This window comes from Phymastichus coffea, unplaced genomic scaffold (genome assembly GCF_024137745.1).
Source record: "Phymastichus coffea isolate CEN01 unplaced genomic scaffold, Cenicafe_Pcof_1.1 PCOF00014, whole genome shotgun sequence".
Classification (NCBI taxonomy): Eukaryota; Metazoa; Arthropoda; class Insecta; order Hymenoptera; family Eulophidae; genus Phymastichus; species Phymastichus coffea.
In genome coordinates this window covers 7,501,470-7,519,937 of record NW_026706825.1, presented here as the reverse complement: position 1 = coordinate 7,519,937, position 18,468 = coordinate 7,501,470, and the positions used below count along the sequence as shown (strand labels likewise).

General features: G+C 50.6%; 1 protein-coding gene across 3 annotated transcripts in view; it reads right to left on the bottom strand.

The window, feature by feature from the left end:
• The window catches only part of LOC131673701 (uncharacterized), an 80,834-nt gene that overhangs the window by 26,713 nt on the left and 35,653 nt on the right, over nucleotides 1-18,468 (bottom strand). For all 3 annotated transcript variants that reach the window (XM_058951923.1, XM_058951913.1, XM_058951932.1), the window contains one exon: nucleotides 12,352-12,414. In XM_058951923.1, coding sequence (XP_058807906.1) covers nucleotides 12,352-12,395 — 44 coding nt within the window. In that variant the 5' untranslated portion in view covers nucleotides 12,396-12,414. The remainder of the gene's footprint in view (nucleotides 1-12,351; nucleotides 12,415-18,468) is intronic.

Below are 18,468 nucleotides of genomic sequence, written 5' to 3'. Positions count from 1 at the left end.
ATCGCCAGATTAATGAAGCGAGGCAGAACGCAAATGTAGCGGCAGCCCGAGAGTTTAAACTGGCGCGGGCAACTTTAATCCCGGAAGCTCGGCTGCTCTTTTGCGCGGTTTCTGTGGGCTCGCGGCTCAAGATGCAGCACCCAAAGAACAAGAACAGAGCAGAAGAGGATGAAAAAGAGCAACTACAAATTGACGTTTAACGGAGCGAAGCAGGTCGAGAGTTTTTATCTCTGGCAGATTTCCGCGGTCGCAGGCAGCACGACTTCACGCGGAGTTGCATCTCCAGCCATACGGACGTTTTACGCATTTCACGCGGCGTTGAGCGCATCCGCGCGCGCGTTCACTTTCGATACTTTTCACGGATGATATTTTCTGGAAGCAACTTGGCGAGACTCGTTCGTACCTGGTCCGTGTATATACGCGCGATCATTAGACAAGCGACGAGCGCTTTGGAAGACTCGGGCGCGAGAGAGAAGAGCGAGGCTGCGGTCGTGCGGTTGATGTGCCGATGCCAACTTTTTGAAAGCATCGTTACTTTTTTAATTCCATTGGGTACGCTCAATTTCGCGCTATCTGGCACATTTTTCAAGCGCGAAAGAATGGTTCGTAAATTGTGAAATTCCGTTAGAGATGTGAAAAGTAGACAAAAAGAGTCGCTACGGATACGAATAATAAAGTAATTATTGACGAGGTGATTAATGGGAATCCATAGCACTCCATCCATCCAGAGCACCGATCGATCCAATTAGTTAATAAATGATCCCAAGAGCTTACGGGAGAAAGAAGAATTGAAATGAACGCACTTGATTGGGGCCAATAGCCGCGAGCGACTGTTCGACAATGGCGCATCACGAGAGGCATCGATGGCTACTCGAACGTCCAGCTGCGTGGCGTCATCGCCACACTCGAATCTCGATTAAGGCAACGGCTCTCGCCGTGAGGGAGACGAAAGGAGACCGGAATAAGAATGCGTGGGCATGGTATACACGTACGTCTCTGGGTAAGAGTTGCGCGGCCGTAGGTGTGTTGGGTCACGGCTACGTGTCGGGCGGCGCGCGTCCGCTTTCTCAATAGAGAGCGCGCGAGAAGGAAAGGCCGATGAAATTGAGCGAGCGCGCGCGGCCGCTTGCTGTTTTACGACCGAGGGACGCCTCGCGTTATTGTTTCGAATCGCGGCGCGCGTCCGCGTTGCGAAATCCCGACGGTGGTATAGTGCTTGACGGTTTATTCTTTCGCAGCGATGCTGCCCCTCCGTCTTTCGCGGGAGAGGACAGCGTGAAAAGCGATCGCTCGAGTTCGAGTTCGCTTTCACTGACGACGTCCAATTCGAATCTGGGAGCGTTATTACGGCTGCATTCAATTACTGTTTATTTCCGATGGAGCCTCGGCGCAGCTCGCGTCGGTAAGTTGCGACAGTGCGCTCGGCTATTTACTCAATGGACTCAACTAATGTGTAGCCTGGTCGCGCTCTCAATGGACTTCGTACCGAAATGCCTCCTGAAATAATGGCTGTCACGTCGGGATGTCACGTCGTTCAGACTGACGCAGTGCTCTTTGCCAATACTACGACTGTCAAAGAAATGATTCACAAACGAGAGCCAATTTGTTCGACGAGCCGAACACGTTGTCAAGATAACGAGCTCGCAATTGAGTATCTCGAACAAGCGCGAGCTAAATCAATGAGTTGTCGAGTGTATATGCAGATAGGATTGTCAAAAGCGCAGCCGTATTGTTGAACTTGACGCAAGCGTTGAGTCGCGATGCGTATAATTATTTGAAGATATAGAGGGAGAAAGAGAGCGAGCAGAAAGGTGCCCTTTGTGCTCGATCGAAAGTTCATTGGAAGTGCCGCTCTCGAACTATAATTAAGTCTCAAGCTCGAGCGTGGGCGTTGCAAGGCGCGCACCCTCTCGCGCAAAATACAAGTTCGCGATGAAAACTCTGCCGTCGCGATTTCCAGTGGGCGTAATAGCCTCTTGATTTGACGCGCAGTTGTTTCTTGATTTTTTTGCGCTCGGCTAGATGGCAATTAGTGTCTCGCTTTCGGAACATCTTGATAGCATCTTCGCCTTCTTTTACCTGTGCGTAAGCAAGTGGGAACTTTTGCTGCGGGCGAGATCACGCGATCTAAAAAAATGATACAACGTCGCAGTAGAAACGAACAGCCAGTTACTTTCGGTCGCGTGATACGTTCAATTAGAGAGCAGATGAAATCTGTGTCAGCCGCTTATAATACGGCCACAGCCGTGGGACGTGGCTGTTTTCATAAATTAACCTCGTGACAGTAACTTGTTCGCGATGCTGCGAAATTTTACTTGGCGCTTGCGATTACGTATCGTAGGACGCGCAAGCGTCCCGAGGACTGAATCCGCTTTGCGACGTTCGCAGAGTAAAATTACCACGAGACGCGCGTAAGCGCTCACCTAATGCGAGAGTAATAACACTGAGTCTCGTAGGCGACGAACGAAAGACGCACGTTGCCGCGACCCTTCGGGCGTTATTCGCGTCACCAATTAATTAACCGCAGCGACCAGACTAAAAATGCGTGAAAAATGTTTTGTCGTCCCCATTAATCAGCCGTTGCGCGACAGCGTGGCGCGATATTTCATCCTCTGGAGAGAGAGAGAGAGAGAGGAGAAAATCGGCGCGACGTCTACATTATGCAGCGCCACGGCGACGCACTATTGAATGTTAAAGGCGCGCGAGATTTACGGCCCTGCGCTTGTGCCTCTCTCCTGCTAATAGTAGTAAGTATGGGCGACGCGCGCCCGGCGCTTGTAACGACGAATAGATTAAGGCTGCCGAAGCTTTTTACGATAACGGCAGTTCGCTCAGCGAGAAGTTTGTGCGAGCGAGCGAGCGAGCTCTCGCGCAGGCAGCTCGCGCTTACGGGTAACTCGCTGTTTGTTTCTACGGTGCACGCTGTTTGCGGAGCTTTCCGCCTTTTCGCTGCTTCCCGATCGATACACCGAGCTGCACGGACCGTTGTCGGCCGGAACAAGCGACACTCGTTCCAGCTTCATAACTGGGCTCGTCAACCGACGAAAAGCATCGAGCACGGCAAGAATTTATTTTCTACCACTATTTCTGTACTTTGTCAGCCGCGCCGTGGCGAGCTCGTTACTATGCTGCCGGATGAGAAAAATATAGGTTAATGACTCGCGTGTTCCATTTCAGCTGAGCAAGAAACAGTTTTTTTTTTCGATGGGCACTGCAGATTATCAAGTTCTGTCTCTCTCTCTCTCTTTCTTGAGGGAGAGAACTGAAAAAAAGTGCAGCAGCAGCGGCGCAGTTTTAATTACGAGCGCGTAGATATAATTCAGCGGGAGAAAATAAAAACACATAAGGTTGTTAATTGCGTTGGTTGCGTCGGGATGGGTCATGGCTCGGACGAGGCAGATGCGAGCGAGCAATTATGCGAGATGAGAAATACCAAAAATTAGGGCCAGCGTTGGAACATGAAAAAACAGTGCTTCGGGAGTGCGCGGACGAGTAAAAGCGAGCCATGACAATGTGCGACCTCGCGATCGGGCAGCTGCCATGCGCCCAATGAATCGCGTCTCTTTCGCGAGCTCCGAATTCCTCGTTATAAAACTACTAGGGGCACTGCTCCTCCCCGTGAAACGTACCGAGAGAAAGATAGAGGAAAGCAAAAGGGAGGAAGAGAGAGAGAGCAAAGCGTTTAATTTCGAAAGTTGACAGTAGAAAGTTTTGCCAAGTCCGCGAGAGTTGCTCCTATGGCTGCGGGTCGACCTGGACGCCCACGTCCTTCGGTTCTCGAGAGATTCTCAAAGGTCCTGACAAATACTTGAAAGCGCTTCGCTCGTCACGGCTCATCGCCATTTAAAGTAAATATGGAAATGTCAGATTCCCTTTCTCGTAAGCGTATTTCGCGCGTCAGTAAGAAATTGTTTGCAAGCTTGTCGCGAAAGCTCGACGCAACGTGACCGAACGCACAGGTAACACGAGAGAAAGAGGGCCGAGCTGGCGGTTAGAGCGCTAATAAAAATGGATGTAAGACGCCTAGATAATATTGAAGGCTCGGCAAAACCTGCAATAAATCCGACGTAACGAAGTCGTTACCACGAAAGAATTTAAACGATGTGGTTCGCGCGCAGGCGGCTGCTGCTTTAGATCGTAGCCGCGTGGCACAATGGCCGAACAACTCGCAGGGGCGCGGGCTTGCCAACCAAAATATCGAGCTCTGCAGCGAGTGTTGAGCGGAAAAACAACGTGCCGCCGGAGCTGAATTATGCACAAGCTAAACTTTCGCTGCGCGCTCGTGATTTTGCAGCTCTCGCGCGGCCGCCGGACGATCCAATTTTAGCCGATGTCAATTTTTACGACACGCCACTGCGCGCGAGGTGACTAACCAGCCGACCGTGTGCCGCGCGCCACACATGTTAATATGTGTGTGTGTGTGTGTGTGTGTGTGTGTGTGTGTGTGTGTGTGTGCACGAGCTTGTTCTGAAAATGAGTTTCCACGTCCAGATGCGCCAAGCCCGTGCCGCTTATCGCGTGACTTCTTTATTGCCACTCGAGTGGAAAGTAAAGCGAACAACGACCTGCAACGAAAATCCTTGAGTTTGGCGCGGCACATTAAAAATCAAACTCGTTAATCAAAACTGATGTATGTGACGCTCGGCAAGAGTTTAAAGCACTTTGCGACGGGAGCGCCGGCTTTTGAAAATTTGATAAGCATAGTTGGCGGCTGCACTTGACCAAACTCGCCTGAAAACTTTTGAATGTCCGCGGCGTAACGACGCAAGCTCCGTGGCGCTACGTTGTAACTCTAAACCGCGATCAATTTTTCAGAGCGTGACGCCGAGGCCATCAGCGCTACTCTCCGACAAGTGTTTCGGTATCGCTCAACAACTTGAAATTGCCACGGGTGGGGCAACATAAGGCGATAGCTCCCTAGCGAGACCAAGTCAAAATTGGCCATTTTGACGAATAATAGGAAACGCAGCGAGAATTACTTATGACACCGCGGCCGCTTAATTAAAAAGGAAATGAGACTTTTCAGCTTGCGCATCTGCCTTTTCGTGGAAACTGCACGAGAAGCGCGCGAAGAGAGACGCGACTCGATTATTTGCATTAGTTGCGACGAGGAGCTTAGCTACCTTAATACGGATTTAAAGCGTGTGCTTGCGACGCTGCTAGCGCTGGAATTTGAAGTTGCAAGGGCGTCGAGTGAAGCAGCCAATGCATCTTGGCCAAATGCATTCCTATTAAAATGCAAAGCCTCTCTCTCTCTCTCTTGTTATTTTCGCAACGTTGGCGACCGTCCATTTGTCATGAATATAAGCTTCAAATTTAGCCCTGCGAAAATCCAGATTTTTCGCAGCCTTTAAATATTTATCGAGCGATCTGCTCTAATATCTTGCCACACGGACTTGACAAAATAAAGACTATGACTTTACGATGGTCAGTCGCGGATGCCATTCAAAATATACGTCTCTCATAAAGAGACTATGAAATTCTTATGGTGCAAACGGTGCAGTAGATCGTAAATGTAGCTATTTGAACATCATACGCGCGTCTACTGGACTACGAAGGAACGACGTTCAATCTTCCGTGACGGAGAAAGCAAACGGCCGCGCTCTCAAACACGACGCGGTAACAATCCAAAGTGTCGTTCGACATTCTTAACGAAAGGCGTGCGGTCGCTGGCCCTGGCGAAATGAGGCCTGTAGTCCGAACCCGGCGATGCTCGTTTGGCAGCGACAAAGCGCGTCGGTCGCGCTTTCGCGATGCCTTGCAATTGCCGAAGAGCAATCGGGCTGCTCTCGTCCGCCCTGGCGAAGCCTCGCGCGCGGAGTCCCGTGATCCCGACTTCGATCGAGGAATCGAACGCCAGCCGTTTTTGCTCGGAATGGACGATAACGAGCGTCGCGCGCAACCCGCCGAGGCCAATTGTCGGCTGCCAGGCTGCTGCCGCGAGAGCTTTCGCGCTCTCGCCTAATGGGCCCCCGCTTGCTTCACCTGGGCAAATTAGACACGCGCGATGCCGCGCCGAAGCCCCGGCATTTCAGAAGCTAGTAATTTTAAATTCAATTTCGCGCGCGCTCAAAGTTCCGGCCTCGCGAGAGCAAGTTTTGAAGTCGGCACTTATTACAGCTCCCTTTGTGCCGGTGTAAATTGTTGATCTGCATCCGTGTGCTCTTAGGTGCTCGGCGTTCGATGCTGGCTAAGGCTCGGCATCGAAAAAAAAGCAAGCCCTTGGCTTCGATTTTCGCCATTTTTTCGTTGGACGCCTCGCTCTTCTCATGCAAATCGGAGATGAGAATTCAAACGTTTTTCTCTCTCTCGTCGGCAATTCCTTTTCCCGCTGTGCTGCCTTTAGCTGACAGAGCGATAGAGAGAGAGGTGGTGGGGAGGGGGGGGGGGGGGAGACACCGAGTTGCCGCCCTCCAATAACTAAGCAATGTCGCTCGGGAAACCGTCTGCAATTGGATTTTCGCGTATAATTTCCTCGTCGTTTCGTTTCCTTCTCTGCCTGCCTCTGTCGCTCTTGCTCGCACACCCGTACATCCAGGTACGACTGCGGAACGCTGCTACACATCTTTATCATAGACAGCGCGGACGTATATGTACCGGGAATGCGCGTCGAGTAACGTCGGAATCTCCATTTTACTAGCACTAGGGACAATCAGACGTGCCTTGCGCGTTCTCGCGTTATTTTTCATTTCTTGTCATATTGACTAACATATTTAACGCAAATCACTTTTTACAGAGGTGGATTTTCCAGTTTTTTTACAAAACAAATATCACAGCGGAAAAATATGCATTAGTAAAACAGTTTTGCGTATTCCTGATTTATCATATCGAAAACGGCTACAAATAATCTTTGGATCTTTTCAACTGAACGGGTCAAATTACTATCGAACGTTTATTCTATTTTATGAATAAAGACTACAAAATTACAACATTGGTATCAATCTTATATATTCCAATATCATATTATCGATTTGTAATAGAAAATAATGAGATCAATTCGAAAGGATAATCTCGATCTTGCTTTCATCAATCGATTTACGAGATGTTAGATTCATAAAATGAGCGTTGAAACAATAACATTGCAATCTATTTTTCTTTACTTTCTTTATCTTTAAAATGACTCGTATTAATTATGATAAATGAAATTTTTACTACTCACATCTCATCTCGAAACCATACATACTGGCTTATTTGCCGCCACGTAGTCAATAGATCACGTGATCACGTTTCAGCCAATCAGATGACGAATAAAATGTTTCAAAATGGCATCCATTACTTATTTATAAGGGGATTATAAGGGGACTAGAGTTGTTTAGCTCTTGTTTGGTATTTTCCTTTACTTATCACGTTGTTTGAATCACATAGTAATAAATTTACTCAACAACAGTGGTTGTCTGTGGCCCCAGTGCCAGTACAACATTTCGATATACATTTCAATATCCTATATTCTTTTTTCTCTTGTTGTAAACACTCGTGAACATTCTCCAAATTTAATATTCTAGTTCATAATTAGTTTCCGTTTCCCGCATACCTCTCACTTTACAATGTGAAAGAATAAAAATTTAATCTCCCCCCCCCCCCCCCCCATTTTATTTTATTCGCTTTGCCTTTTATCCAATTATATTTGAAAACGAAACTTTTCGTTTCACAAATACTAATCAATTATCGATTCGTACTAATTATTCCAGCGTAATTTGACAAGATAATCTCTTATTATCTTAAAACGTTTTTTTAACGGTATATTTCAATTTTTGCAGATTATCATCTATATTAAGTATTCGCAAATTGAATTTACCGCTAAATTTTTACTGCTGAAATATAAATTTCACACTCCCAGGAGCAATAAAAAAATATTTGAAAATAGACGAAAATTCAAGATTTAGTGCTCTCTTTCAGCATCAATCAAGCACAACGCAGGATGTCGGCGACTCGTAATTGCTTTAGGATAGAATTACAAAGCTTAGGAGAGGAGCGCAAATAGCAAGTTGCAAACGTGCAGTGGCGCTCTTTACAAGCTTATCATCGGCCGTCGAACTGCCGTAATTATTCGGAGCTGAAGCAAAGGCGCGCGCGCGCGCGCGCGGAGCGCCAATGCTCTCGGGCCAACTTTTCGGTAATACTTCTCTCGTCGCAAGCAAAATCAGCCGACTCGGCAATCGACTCGCGTCGGCGCGAGCGCGCAGTCGGGAAGTAGGCTACCGCTCAATTCCCATAAAGCCGCCTGCAGACGCGCGTGATGGATAGATCGTCTTTGCCGACGCGCGCAAGTTTGCGATCCCTCGCAAGCGCGAGAGTGCTTTCGCAGCCGACGGCGAGACCAATGCCGAGAGGAGAGCGAGGTTAGCCCTAGTTTTCAATTAGCGCTTCGACTCCGAAACCTTCGCCGCCAAGGCGCAAACAGGCGATGCGACGACCGTTTTTCTTTTATTCAAAGCGCTGCGCGGCGAGTGGGATTAATGTCCTCGCTTAAATCATACTCGAGAGTTATTAGCTGCGAACTGGCGTGTGAGGGCTGAGCACGTGTCTCGCCGAGCTGAATTATTACGGCGGCAGCGGATCTAGTTGTCGAGTAAATAATGCGCGCCGCGCCGCTGCGGTTTCGACGCGTACATTTTATTTTATCTCTCTCCCTCTCTCTCTCTCTCTCTATCTCGATATTTACATTTTGAAACGTGATTTACGTTGTAATGCGTGTCCGCGCGATGACGATATGAAATGTGCTACACGCGCATATTGAGTTTCATTAATTACGTGGGATTCGCATCGCCAGTCGCGACGAACGAAATGCGTCACTGTTTTCGAGAAGACGAAAAACAATCCATCTGCTGGAACTCTTGCTTTTTCCCCAATCTGCGCGCGTACTACGCCGCAATTCACCTGCGACTTTTGCTTTGCGGACATGAGCATGCAAAATACAAAGCACAAATCAGTCTGCATATTTCAGCGCGCAGCCGGCAGCTTTGACCGAAAGGAGGCTCGGTAATTACTTAGCCAAGTGACTTTCAGAGTGTGAAATCGTTAGAGAGAGATGGGCTCGAGCACACAGGCTTTTGCACTCTTTGCCTTGCCCTCTTCAACGTTTCCCCTACACTCGAACAATGATCTTCACTCCGTCGCAGGCTTAGATTGTTTTCGCAAAGACTAGCCGAAGCAAGGCTAAAGAAGCGCGTAGGACGGCGCGCGTTGAGCGTCGTCGCTGCCTCGTGGGAGTGCCCGTGCTGGACGCAAACCGAGCTGCTCTCTTATCGCGCGGGCTACGCGTGATATCTCCTAACTGTGCGCGCGTCGTCTATCATCGCGCCTGCATTTTCCGCTTGACGATAATCGATCGGACGTTAAGTGATATACGAATCCGCGACCTAAAGCGCCGATACGTTCGCGTGGCGGCGCGTCGTTCCGACGTGTTTATCGTCGCGCGCGCGCGGAGGGCCAAAGCGCGCCACGACTAAGTCCGCTTTCGCGCGCGTGAACGCGCCCGCGACTTCGCTATTGTACGCGCGTGATTCTGTGGATCGACGTATATCCTGCGAGCCGTAACGCCACTTAAAAGCGCGAGCGCCAATTGATCGCGATGCTTTACGAACAGTCCGATTTTCTCGAGCGAACGACTCGAACGAAACAGATCCGTCCACATATCCATCTCAGTAGCAAGCTGTTTCCGAATAGCAAATTCGATCGGCGTGCCGAAAAGTTACACTGCTCGAAAAATCTAACCCGCAGCCGAAATAAAACCGACACACAAGCGCGCATAGAAAGCATCCGTTTGCGAGAAAACCCGAGGCGATTCCCAAAGGATTTTCCGATGCGCCAGAGAGGCAGCGAGAGTGCAGTCGCGCCGGAAGTTATTCGTCGAAGCTCATCGAGAAAATCGATACTGCCCGACAAATCGGTTCTCTCTCTCACTCTCTCTCTCTTTTCGAGGATGTGTGTGTGTGTGTGTCGTATAGCGATGGCAAATCGGCTGGAAAGAAAATACTCGAGAGCTTGCGCCCTGCGACGCAAGTAGGTAATTGGCGGCCGGGTTAATAAGCGATCATTAATCCGCGGTGCGGTGTGCGTGTGCGTGTACGCGCAGCATTGATTAGCCGAGGGAGGCAATCAGTGCCGTGCGCACGAGCACGACGACGAGCACCGCCTCGCACTGCACCAGCCCCCTTCGTCCCGTTGGCGCTTTTCTCGCCCCCTTAGGTTGCCGGCCCCGCTCGCGTGCTCGCCTCGGCGAGGAGGCAATTTTTATTTCGCGAGGCTTGCCTTTTGTTCCCCTCGCGCTACCCCCCTCGAGAACTTGAATAGAAATCGGCAGCACTCCACAGCTGGAAGTGGATTCGGAGGTGGTCGCGAGGCGGTTAACGGAACAGACGCTCGTTTTGGCGACCGACGGTGGCAAGAACATGGAGCATTCGAAAAAGCCGCTGCCGTCGCGGAACGTCGCGGAACGTCGCGGAACGTCGCGGAACGTCGCGGAACGTCGCGGAACGTCGCTCGGGCACGGGAAGCGAACGGATCTGCAAACAGAGAAACGCGAGCGGACGCGCGCGAACCAGATTCCAGAATTCAGATATTCGATGGGAAAGCTGGGCGTGTCCTTAATTTTGGCGAGCTCCCCGTGCAGCCCGGAGCAGCGCGGGCCCGATGCACCGTGGCTTACGTCCCGACGTTACAGTCCGCCGCCGACGCCGCGCCGCCGCTGCGTACGCTTTTAGTGCGCGCGCGGCACGCGCTCCCTTTCTACGTTGCGGAGCATACATCCCTCGGATTCGCCGTAGCCACGCTCGATTGGCTCTCTTTTCTCCTCGCGCCAGCTTCGAGCTCGTTCCGAGTCCTTGCTCTCCGACTCTTCGCGCGAGTCGCTTTCGCACTGATCGCTCTGTTTACGAACTTGTTCTCGTGCGCTCTTCCCTTTTATGGAGCTTGCGATGCTTTCAGTGTATTTTACAGCGGGCTTGGTCTTACCGATGGCATTACTTTTCTAAAAAAGCGGCACATTTACGTATCGTTCAAAGCGGAATCGTTGAACGTCCGCGCGATCACTCGACCCGACAAAGTTTCGCGAGCTCGCGAGACGCGATAGTCGTAAAAGTTGTTCGCTTTGGCAGCCCCGAGTGTTTATTAAAGCGGTCGACGGCGACTAGCGGAGCCGAGACGCGCGTTCGGGCTACGGGTACACAGGCATCATTCTGCCGAGGGACGTTGACGAGCGTACGGGGAGATCGTCGGAAAATACGCAGGTGCGCGCGCGTACGGGAGGCGAACAAAGTGGCCGCGCCGCGAGGCGCCCGCGGCAGTGACTTCCAACCCTTTTAGCGAGTGCAAAACGATGCGCACTCTGATCTTCCGCGCGGCTTGGAGCTTCGACGAGTCGAGCCTCTGGGCTTCGTCGACTTGTCATCAGTCGAGCGAGGTGGCTGCGCGGCCGAAGGAACGTAAAACACGGATGAGCGTAATGGAATGCTGAATTTGAGTCACGCAGTGCATTTGCACGTTCGTTACCGTGTTTACGCGTTACGTAGTATGTGCTCAACTGGTTCCAAGCGAGTTTAATCATCGATTGGTAGGAAATAAATTGGTTTCCGCTCGGAGCGCGCGGTGCGTCGAAGGCTGCGCGCTCAATAAAACAAACAGATGCAAATGAGCGGGTTTTGCGCGTAATGGCGCAGCGAAAATTGGCCCTTAGGCAAGGATCGAGGAGAGCACTCGTACCGGTGCGCGAGCGAGGCCTCGTCCTGGAATAAGAATGCAGGACCGAACGCGCTTGACTGTTCATTAACGACTAACGCTGCCGGACGAGAGCGTCGCCGGTGCTCATCCGCCGCGTCACTGTTACGCGCTGCGACTCGCCGGGTGAAACTTGCACGCCTGCTCGGGCGATCGCGCGAACGGATTCACAAGAATGGCAAGGCGGTATTGAAACGTTGAATGCGCCGGCGAGAAAGCTACGTATAACTTGGTATACAAGGCAAGCATCGAGATTAGGTAGTCGAAAATTCTTGAAAAGTCGCGCGAATCTTTCTCCGAGCCGAGCCGAGTGGAAACGGACAGAGAAAAGGGAGCGAGGCCAAGGTGAGCCAAGGAACCTCGATAAGTCTTATCGGCCTGGGCGCGCAAGTCGACAGACTGCTCAAGCGGCAGAAAAAGTTTTCCCGCCGCTACTGCCACTCTTCGGCGCGGCGCATTTACATTCAGCCGTGGCGTACGTCTCGTCGTCGTGGTGGCTGCTTTGTATTCGCGCGCGCGCGAAATTTCTTCCGCTGCATAGATTGCGTCGCGAGGGCGTGCAAAGTGTCTTGTTGGGACGCGAGCGTGGAGCTGCGAGAATGATTCGTGGCTGAATGAGAGAACTGATCTACTTACTCTGGAGCGGGATTCCTCCAGCGCTGAGTGCCAGCGCGCGCCATCAGGCATCAACGGCCCGACCTGCACACACAGACAAAGAGAAATTCCATTACTCCCTTATTGCTCCAGTCAAATCGATTTCAAGCTACGTAGACCATTGCCCGTAACCTAGATTGCTTTCCGCGATCTTTCATTATTTCACGACAATTACATGCTATTCGCTAACTGAACAAAAGTCCCGAGGACCATCTCCACTCGTATCTCGCCAAATGATACCCGTTCCAAGATCCATTGCTGCGACTTGCATCTCGTTCGACTTTCCTTATTCGATAACCTGCACGCAGGGATGCATTTTCAATGATTAAATTAAATTAAATTGGGCGAGCTTCGCGTTTCGGGGTACAGGTAATCGACGGGGCCAAACCGAACGAACGGCCCAATTTGAAAAGACTGCGCACGGATGCTTAGGTCGAGAATGATCTCGACGACCTTTATCGGAAGCTCGGCGGCAACGAACAAAGAAAGAACGCCGCCAACGAACGCAGCTTTCCATTTGGATGCGCAGGATTGGCATAGCAGCGCGAAAAGACAATTAGGCGAGCGGTTAGGCGCACGGCACGCCAGCGCGAAACTGCCAGTACGTCGCATTGGCTGGACGTGTGTGTGCATCGCAAGAGGGAGAGAACGGTCGGTGGTGTTTGGCGAGCCGACGACGAGCACAATGCCGCCTTTGACGAGAGCGGGGCGGGGAGAGGAAGGAGCACGGCCAACGACTTCATCGACGAGAATAAGACAGGAGAGATGCGCGCAGCCGGACGTTGGAATTACGTAATTCTTGCTCGTCTCCTGCCCTCTTGCCACACTCGTTACACTTGGTCTACGAATTCACCTGCCTCTCCTGCACTTTTGCAAGCCGACTTTCGCTCATAGTTTCCATAAACAAGTCCGCACTTGCTCTACCGAACCATTTGTTTCTCGGCCTGGGCATAGCTTGCGAGGTAAAAGTTCAAACTGCTGCTGGCGCGAGTTTAATGGCACGAAACAATTATTTGCAGCGCTGCGAAACAAGCCAGCCGCGGTCCCAAGTGGCCATCGATTTGAATGTAGACGGCTGCGCGAGCCAATTCCTCCTTCGGGCTGATTGATTTACGACGAAAGTCAAAAGTGCGGGGCATTTAATTGGATCCATTTGGCACAAAGTCTCTCGAGGTTATATACGCCGGCAGATTTACAGCCGCTCATCGAAGCCTTCCCCCAGTCGCTTATTGTTGCGGTTGGTTCTTGCGCGGCATCGCTGCTCGCGAGCCTCGTCGAAAGCCATCGACAAAATCGCAATCAGCCCCGCTGGCGGCAGCGTTTCGCGATCTCCGATAGAATTTTCGCGAGCGAATGAAGCCGCCGGGCGGAGGACGGGACGAGATAACGAAGCGCACGGCGACCGGCGCAGTCTCCGCTGATTAAAGCCCGCGCTCCAAGGGTAAAACAAATCCTTAATTAACTTTACGCTTTTTGTCGCGGCGTGGTGCCCATTATCCTCGGCGCGTCCGTCTTTGTCGCCGAGTGCACGGCTGATGCACTTGCTTGTCTCTCTCGCTCGCTCTCTGCTTTGGGCCAAAGCGAAATTCACCTTTCGGCCCGCGCTCGCTATACCTTTCTTTTCCCCGTGTATGCGTCTGTGTACCCGCGAGCGTGTGTACCTTGTCCTGACGCAACGCGCCAGCCTTTCGCGCACTCGAAACAAACTCGTCATTGTCGCGCATCTGCGTCCCCGCTTTTCGACGCTTCTCTACTTTTTCCTCTGCGAAGCCTTGCCATCTCTTCTTTTTCTGCCTTCCCCGAGCGCGAGTGCGCCGAGAGAACGGGCATTTTTTCTTTTCGAAAACTGCGCCTCTTTTTTCCCAACTTCGCGTCAAAGACAGGCTTCCCTTTAGCGTCAGCTCGGACGTACCGAGCAAACCCACGCAACTGGAAAACAACTATATAACGTTCTGGAGAAATTGTCTTGTAAAAAGAGCACTTATTTTCTTTGCCGCGAGTCGAGAAACATTTCGAACACGTTCTATTCTCGAAAAAACTGGCTACACGATGGAATTAATTTCGTGAACGTGCAGCGGCGCTATTCGCGCGATAAACTCTGCGTTGCTCGTTCTCTCTCTCTCTCTCTCTCTCTCTCTCTCTCATTGTTGTTAGCGCGCGCGTTAACACCTATGCCGTGCACGCGAGACGAAAAAAAACCTACGAATACCGACACGTGCACAGGCCTATTTCGGTCAGCTTGATTCACGGCCGAGAGAGAGAGAGAGAGAGAGGCGCGCCGATATTGCAGGAGAGGCCCACTCGACTCGGCACTGTCAGTTGGCGCCGATCAAAAAAGAGACAAGCAGCACATAGCGACGCTCTCGCTCTTAACGAGCGTGCGTGCTTTGCTGCCAACGTTATTCGTCCTGTGCTCGTGAGTCGGCCGCGAGCCCCGCTGATATATCGGCTGCCGATGAAGATGGACACGTGCCAAGCGACGGAACACGCCGCTGCTTTCTCCGTTCACATTGGCGAGCTCTAATTGTTCCCGCACGAGCCCAGATGCGAAAGGTGGATTTCGCCCGCGACATCTCATCCGTGCAACGGAGTCTCGCGAGCAAGATCGCACCGTCGGGAAAAACGTTTGCAGAGCACGAACTAGCAAACAATTGGAATGGAAACCGAGAGAGATAGAGAGAGAGAGAGAGAGAGGAATCCGCGCATGCAGGATGGCGTAAGCTCATCAAAAGGATAGGCGAGCCGCGGCCAAAAAAAACAGGGACCTCGGGCTGGCATTACAGAGGCGCCGCAGCCTCGAAATCAGATCCGCGGTGCGGGCTGGCTAGCCGGGAAAGCGCTCGCGGACGTAGGTGGCCGAGGTACGAGAGGCGAACAATTGCGCCTCGCGACAATACCCACGGATCAACTGGTTACAAGGATGTTTTGCGGACGCGACACGCCGCCAGACGTTGCCTGCCTGCGTGCATTTCACCGCAATCGAGCCGTCGCGAGACTCGACGTCGACGCGCAAATAGTCGTTTGTCATCGAGATACGTGCTGTCGGGATGCACGACTATTTGCTCGAGAGGACTCTCTTTTCTCTCGTCACTTTGCGATTGTTCGCTTTGCGAGACTTCCATTCGTCGGATCTCCTCGCACGCCTCGAGCCAGGTGCGAGCGGTCTTTCGGGAGATGCGCGATTTGCATTTAGATTAAATTATAGTCGCACTTGTTTACGCACCGAAGAGTGCCCCACTGTACGTACTTGCTCCCACTTGCGCGTGAACGTTCTGGACGAGGCCACGAGAGCAAAAAGTATTTGAAATGCCACTCCGAAGGTGGAATCATCTGGATTCACGTGGAATCGTGGCTATCGATGCGCGAGTGCCGTTCTACGGAGCCTCGAAGCCAACGGCGCAAGGAACACCGAATCCCCATTGGCGCGCCAAGCTATTCAGCTTAGCAACGGCCGAAAGAAGAAAAAGTCTCGCGCGCAGGAGCGGGAGCGTCGCGTACAATGCAACGCGATAATTAGTGTCTGCGCTGAAAGTCTTGGGCTAACGACCCTGCGGCTCCTTATCCTCCTCCTCCACTCACTTTTTCGCTGCACTCGGAGCGAGGGCGAGCGACTTCTTTTGGGCCTGCGGCTGCCGACTTCTCTTTTGCGACCCGCCGCTCTTAAACTCTTGCTCTCCCGTACCGCCTCGCCTTTGTCGTGTATCGCGTGTGCTCATTGTTCAAAAGCTCAAAACTTTGTCGACCGAGTAATCGGCGCGCTTCATTGCTCTCCGGTGAGCCGATTCTTGAATACATTGTTGAGCTCGCTGCCTGCCTCCACATCTACGCTTCTACGTCCTCGTTATATCAATGAATGATTTGTAACGAGGTGTTTGCCAGCGAGCTTTTACTCGACAAGATCTGGACATCGAATTCGGAAGCCCCATCGAGCGTCTATACATCCGCGTTCCTCGTTGAAACATCGCGCAAACGCATTCATTGCAAATGACTAGCCAATCGAAACTTCCTTTGTCTGTTGTGGCTTCTTATGTCAAAGATCATTGCAGATTTGTTTACGGCTTTTAAAATCCATCAGAACAGTCATTCAATTTTTCAAGTTATTCGCGTTAATTAAATTTTCTATCACATGCCTTTGCTGACATCCGTTTATTCTACTTTTAAAGTAGAGTACGTTTATTGTAGAATGCAAATGTGAGTACGTATGACCGTGTGTTAGACACCCCCAGGGCTCTATGTGCAAATAATGCCCGAGTCTGCACAACTGTGCTTATGCTAACGTGTCAGTAGTTGTATCATTACCACTCAAGCAGCACGAGTTGCGCGTCTCGATGCATCGATCGTCTTCGAGTACAGTTTGTAATAAGTTCACATTGTTAAATACAAAAGCCGTTCATTCATTCATTCATTCTTTTAATTTCACCCGCTGGTGACTCAATCTTCGCATCATTTACCGAGATTTTCATAACAAAATGACACCTTTTACTCGTTACAAAAAAGTTTTCTTTTTAGAAAATTGTTTTGTATAGTACAATACATATACTCCATGTCACATTGACATACCACTGATCGCTCTCATAAGAATAAACCTCTCGAGGCAATTCAACCTGTTTTTTACGTGTGCTAATTCACGCGATGATTAAAGAGTAGACGCGGATGTAATTGCATACATGCAAGAGGTGTAACTATGGTACGGTACGGCGTTACGAAATTCAAAGGCGCTTTTCACGCTAGACAAGTGTATACAGTCTTCTTTCTCTCTTTTTAATATTCCTCACGCAATCAGGAAGTGGAGTTTGATCAGCGTAATTTTGCGTTGGCTTGGTGGAGAGCCCTCAAATTAAAAGTAACAGAAGGCGCGTTTCGAGAGTAGCGATACACAAGAGGAGAAGAGGGAGACAAAAAAAAAGCGAGGGAATAGTCGGCGCGGAGATATATCGGCGAAAGAGGAGAAAGAAAGGAAATCGCAAGCAAAGACTGGCACCAAGAGGTAGTTTCAGCAGAATTGCAGTAGCAGTAGCAGCAGCAGTAGCAGCAGCAGCAGCAGCAGCAGCAGCAGCAGCAGCAGCAGCAGCAGCAGCAGCAGCGGAGTACGACGACGAGAGAGGGTTCGTATCCCTATCAGTCAGTCAGTCTGTCGCGCGCGCTCTTTCGTTTCCTCACCCTCGTGACGTCTGTGAATGCAGCAGCAGCTGCCTCTCGTTATCCGGCTGGATTCACTTTCTGCAATCTTTCGATTCCCAATGCCAAATCCCGCCCCTCGCTCGCTCTACCTCCTGTGTCTCTTTTACGCCTATTCTTCCGCACGCACCTCCAAAGCATCTATTCATCTGGCGTATGCTTATCTCTCAGCTCGACTTCGACGCGCATTTAAATCTATCAAGCCGTTGTTGGCGTTGTCTTCCCCCTGCCATTCGTATAGATCAATACGCGCAGCGCTATCATATCTCCGCGATCAATTGCGTGCTTTTTACCTTGCCGCTGATTATCTCACTGCCCCCGCGGGAGGGATTTTCCTTAAATTTTCAAACGCCACTACTTTTTCATTCCTTCGTTTGTTCATCGGAATCCTTTTCTACTCTCCGAATTGTTCAAAGTCTTCAGCCTTCTTCATCGTCTTTTTGTTTTTGTACGTTAAGCATCGTAACATACTTTCGACAGTTTTGTTTCTAGTGCCGCTGCGCCCTCGTCTCTCTCGCTCTCCTCTTCAAGCTTCTTTCAACAGACGTGATTGCAGTCTGCATATTTCATGCGATATTATCCCAAGTGTGTGTTTGTTCGTTTCACCCCCGCGCGCGTCGACGTCGCCGTCGCGCAGCCCTTGAGCGATGGAATGAGTTAGATGCGAACGTGAGAAAGCAGACAAAGTACCGACATACGTATACCGGGCTAATTATCAGCAGGATTTACGCGCAAATTGTCCAGATTTTGAATTTTTAGCGTTCTACGCGTGCCACAAATGCCGTAGCCTAGAATTAACTTTTTTTTTTATAAATTCAACTTCTCGTCGATTGGCTTTTGCCAAAAAAAAAAAATAAAATTCGCTTTTACAAACGGATGCGCCTATGCATATGTATATTCTAGCTCAAAACAATCATGCCG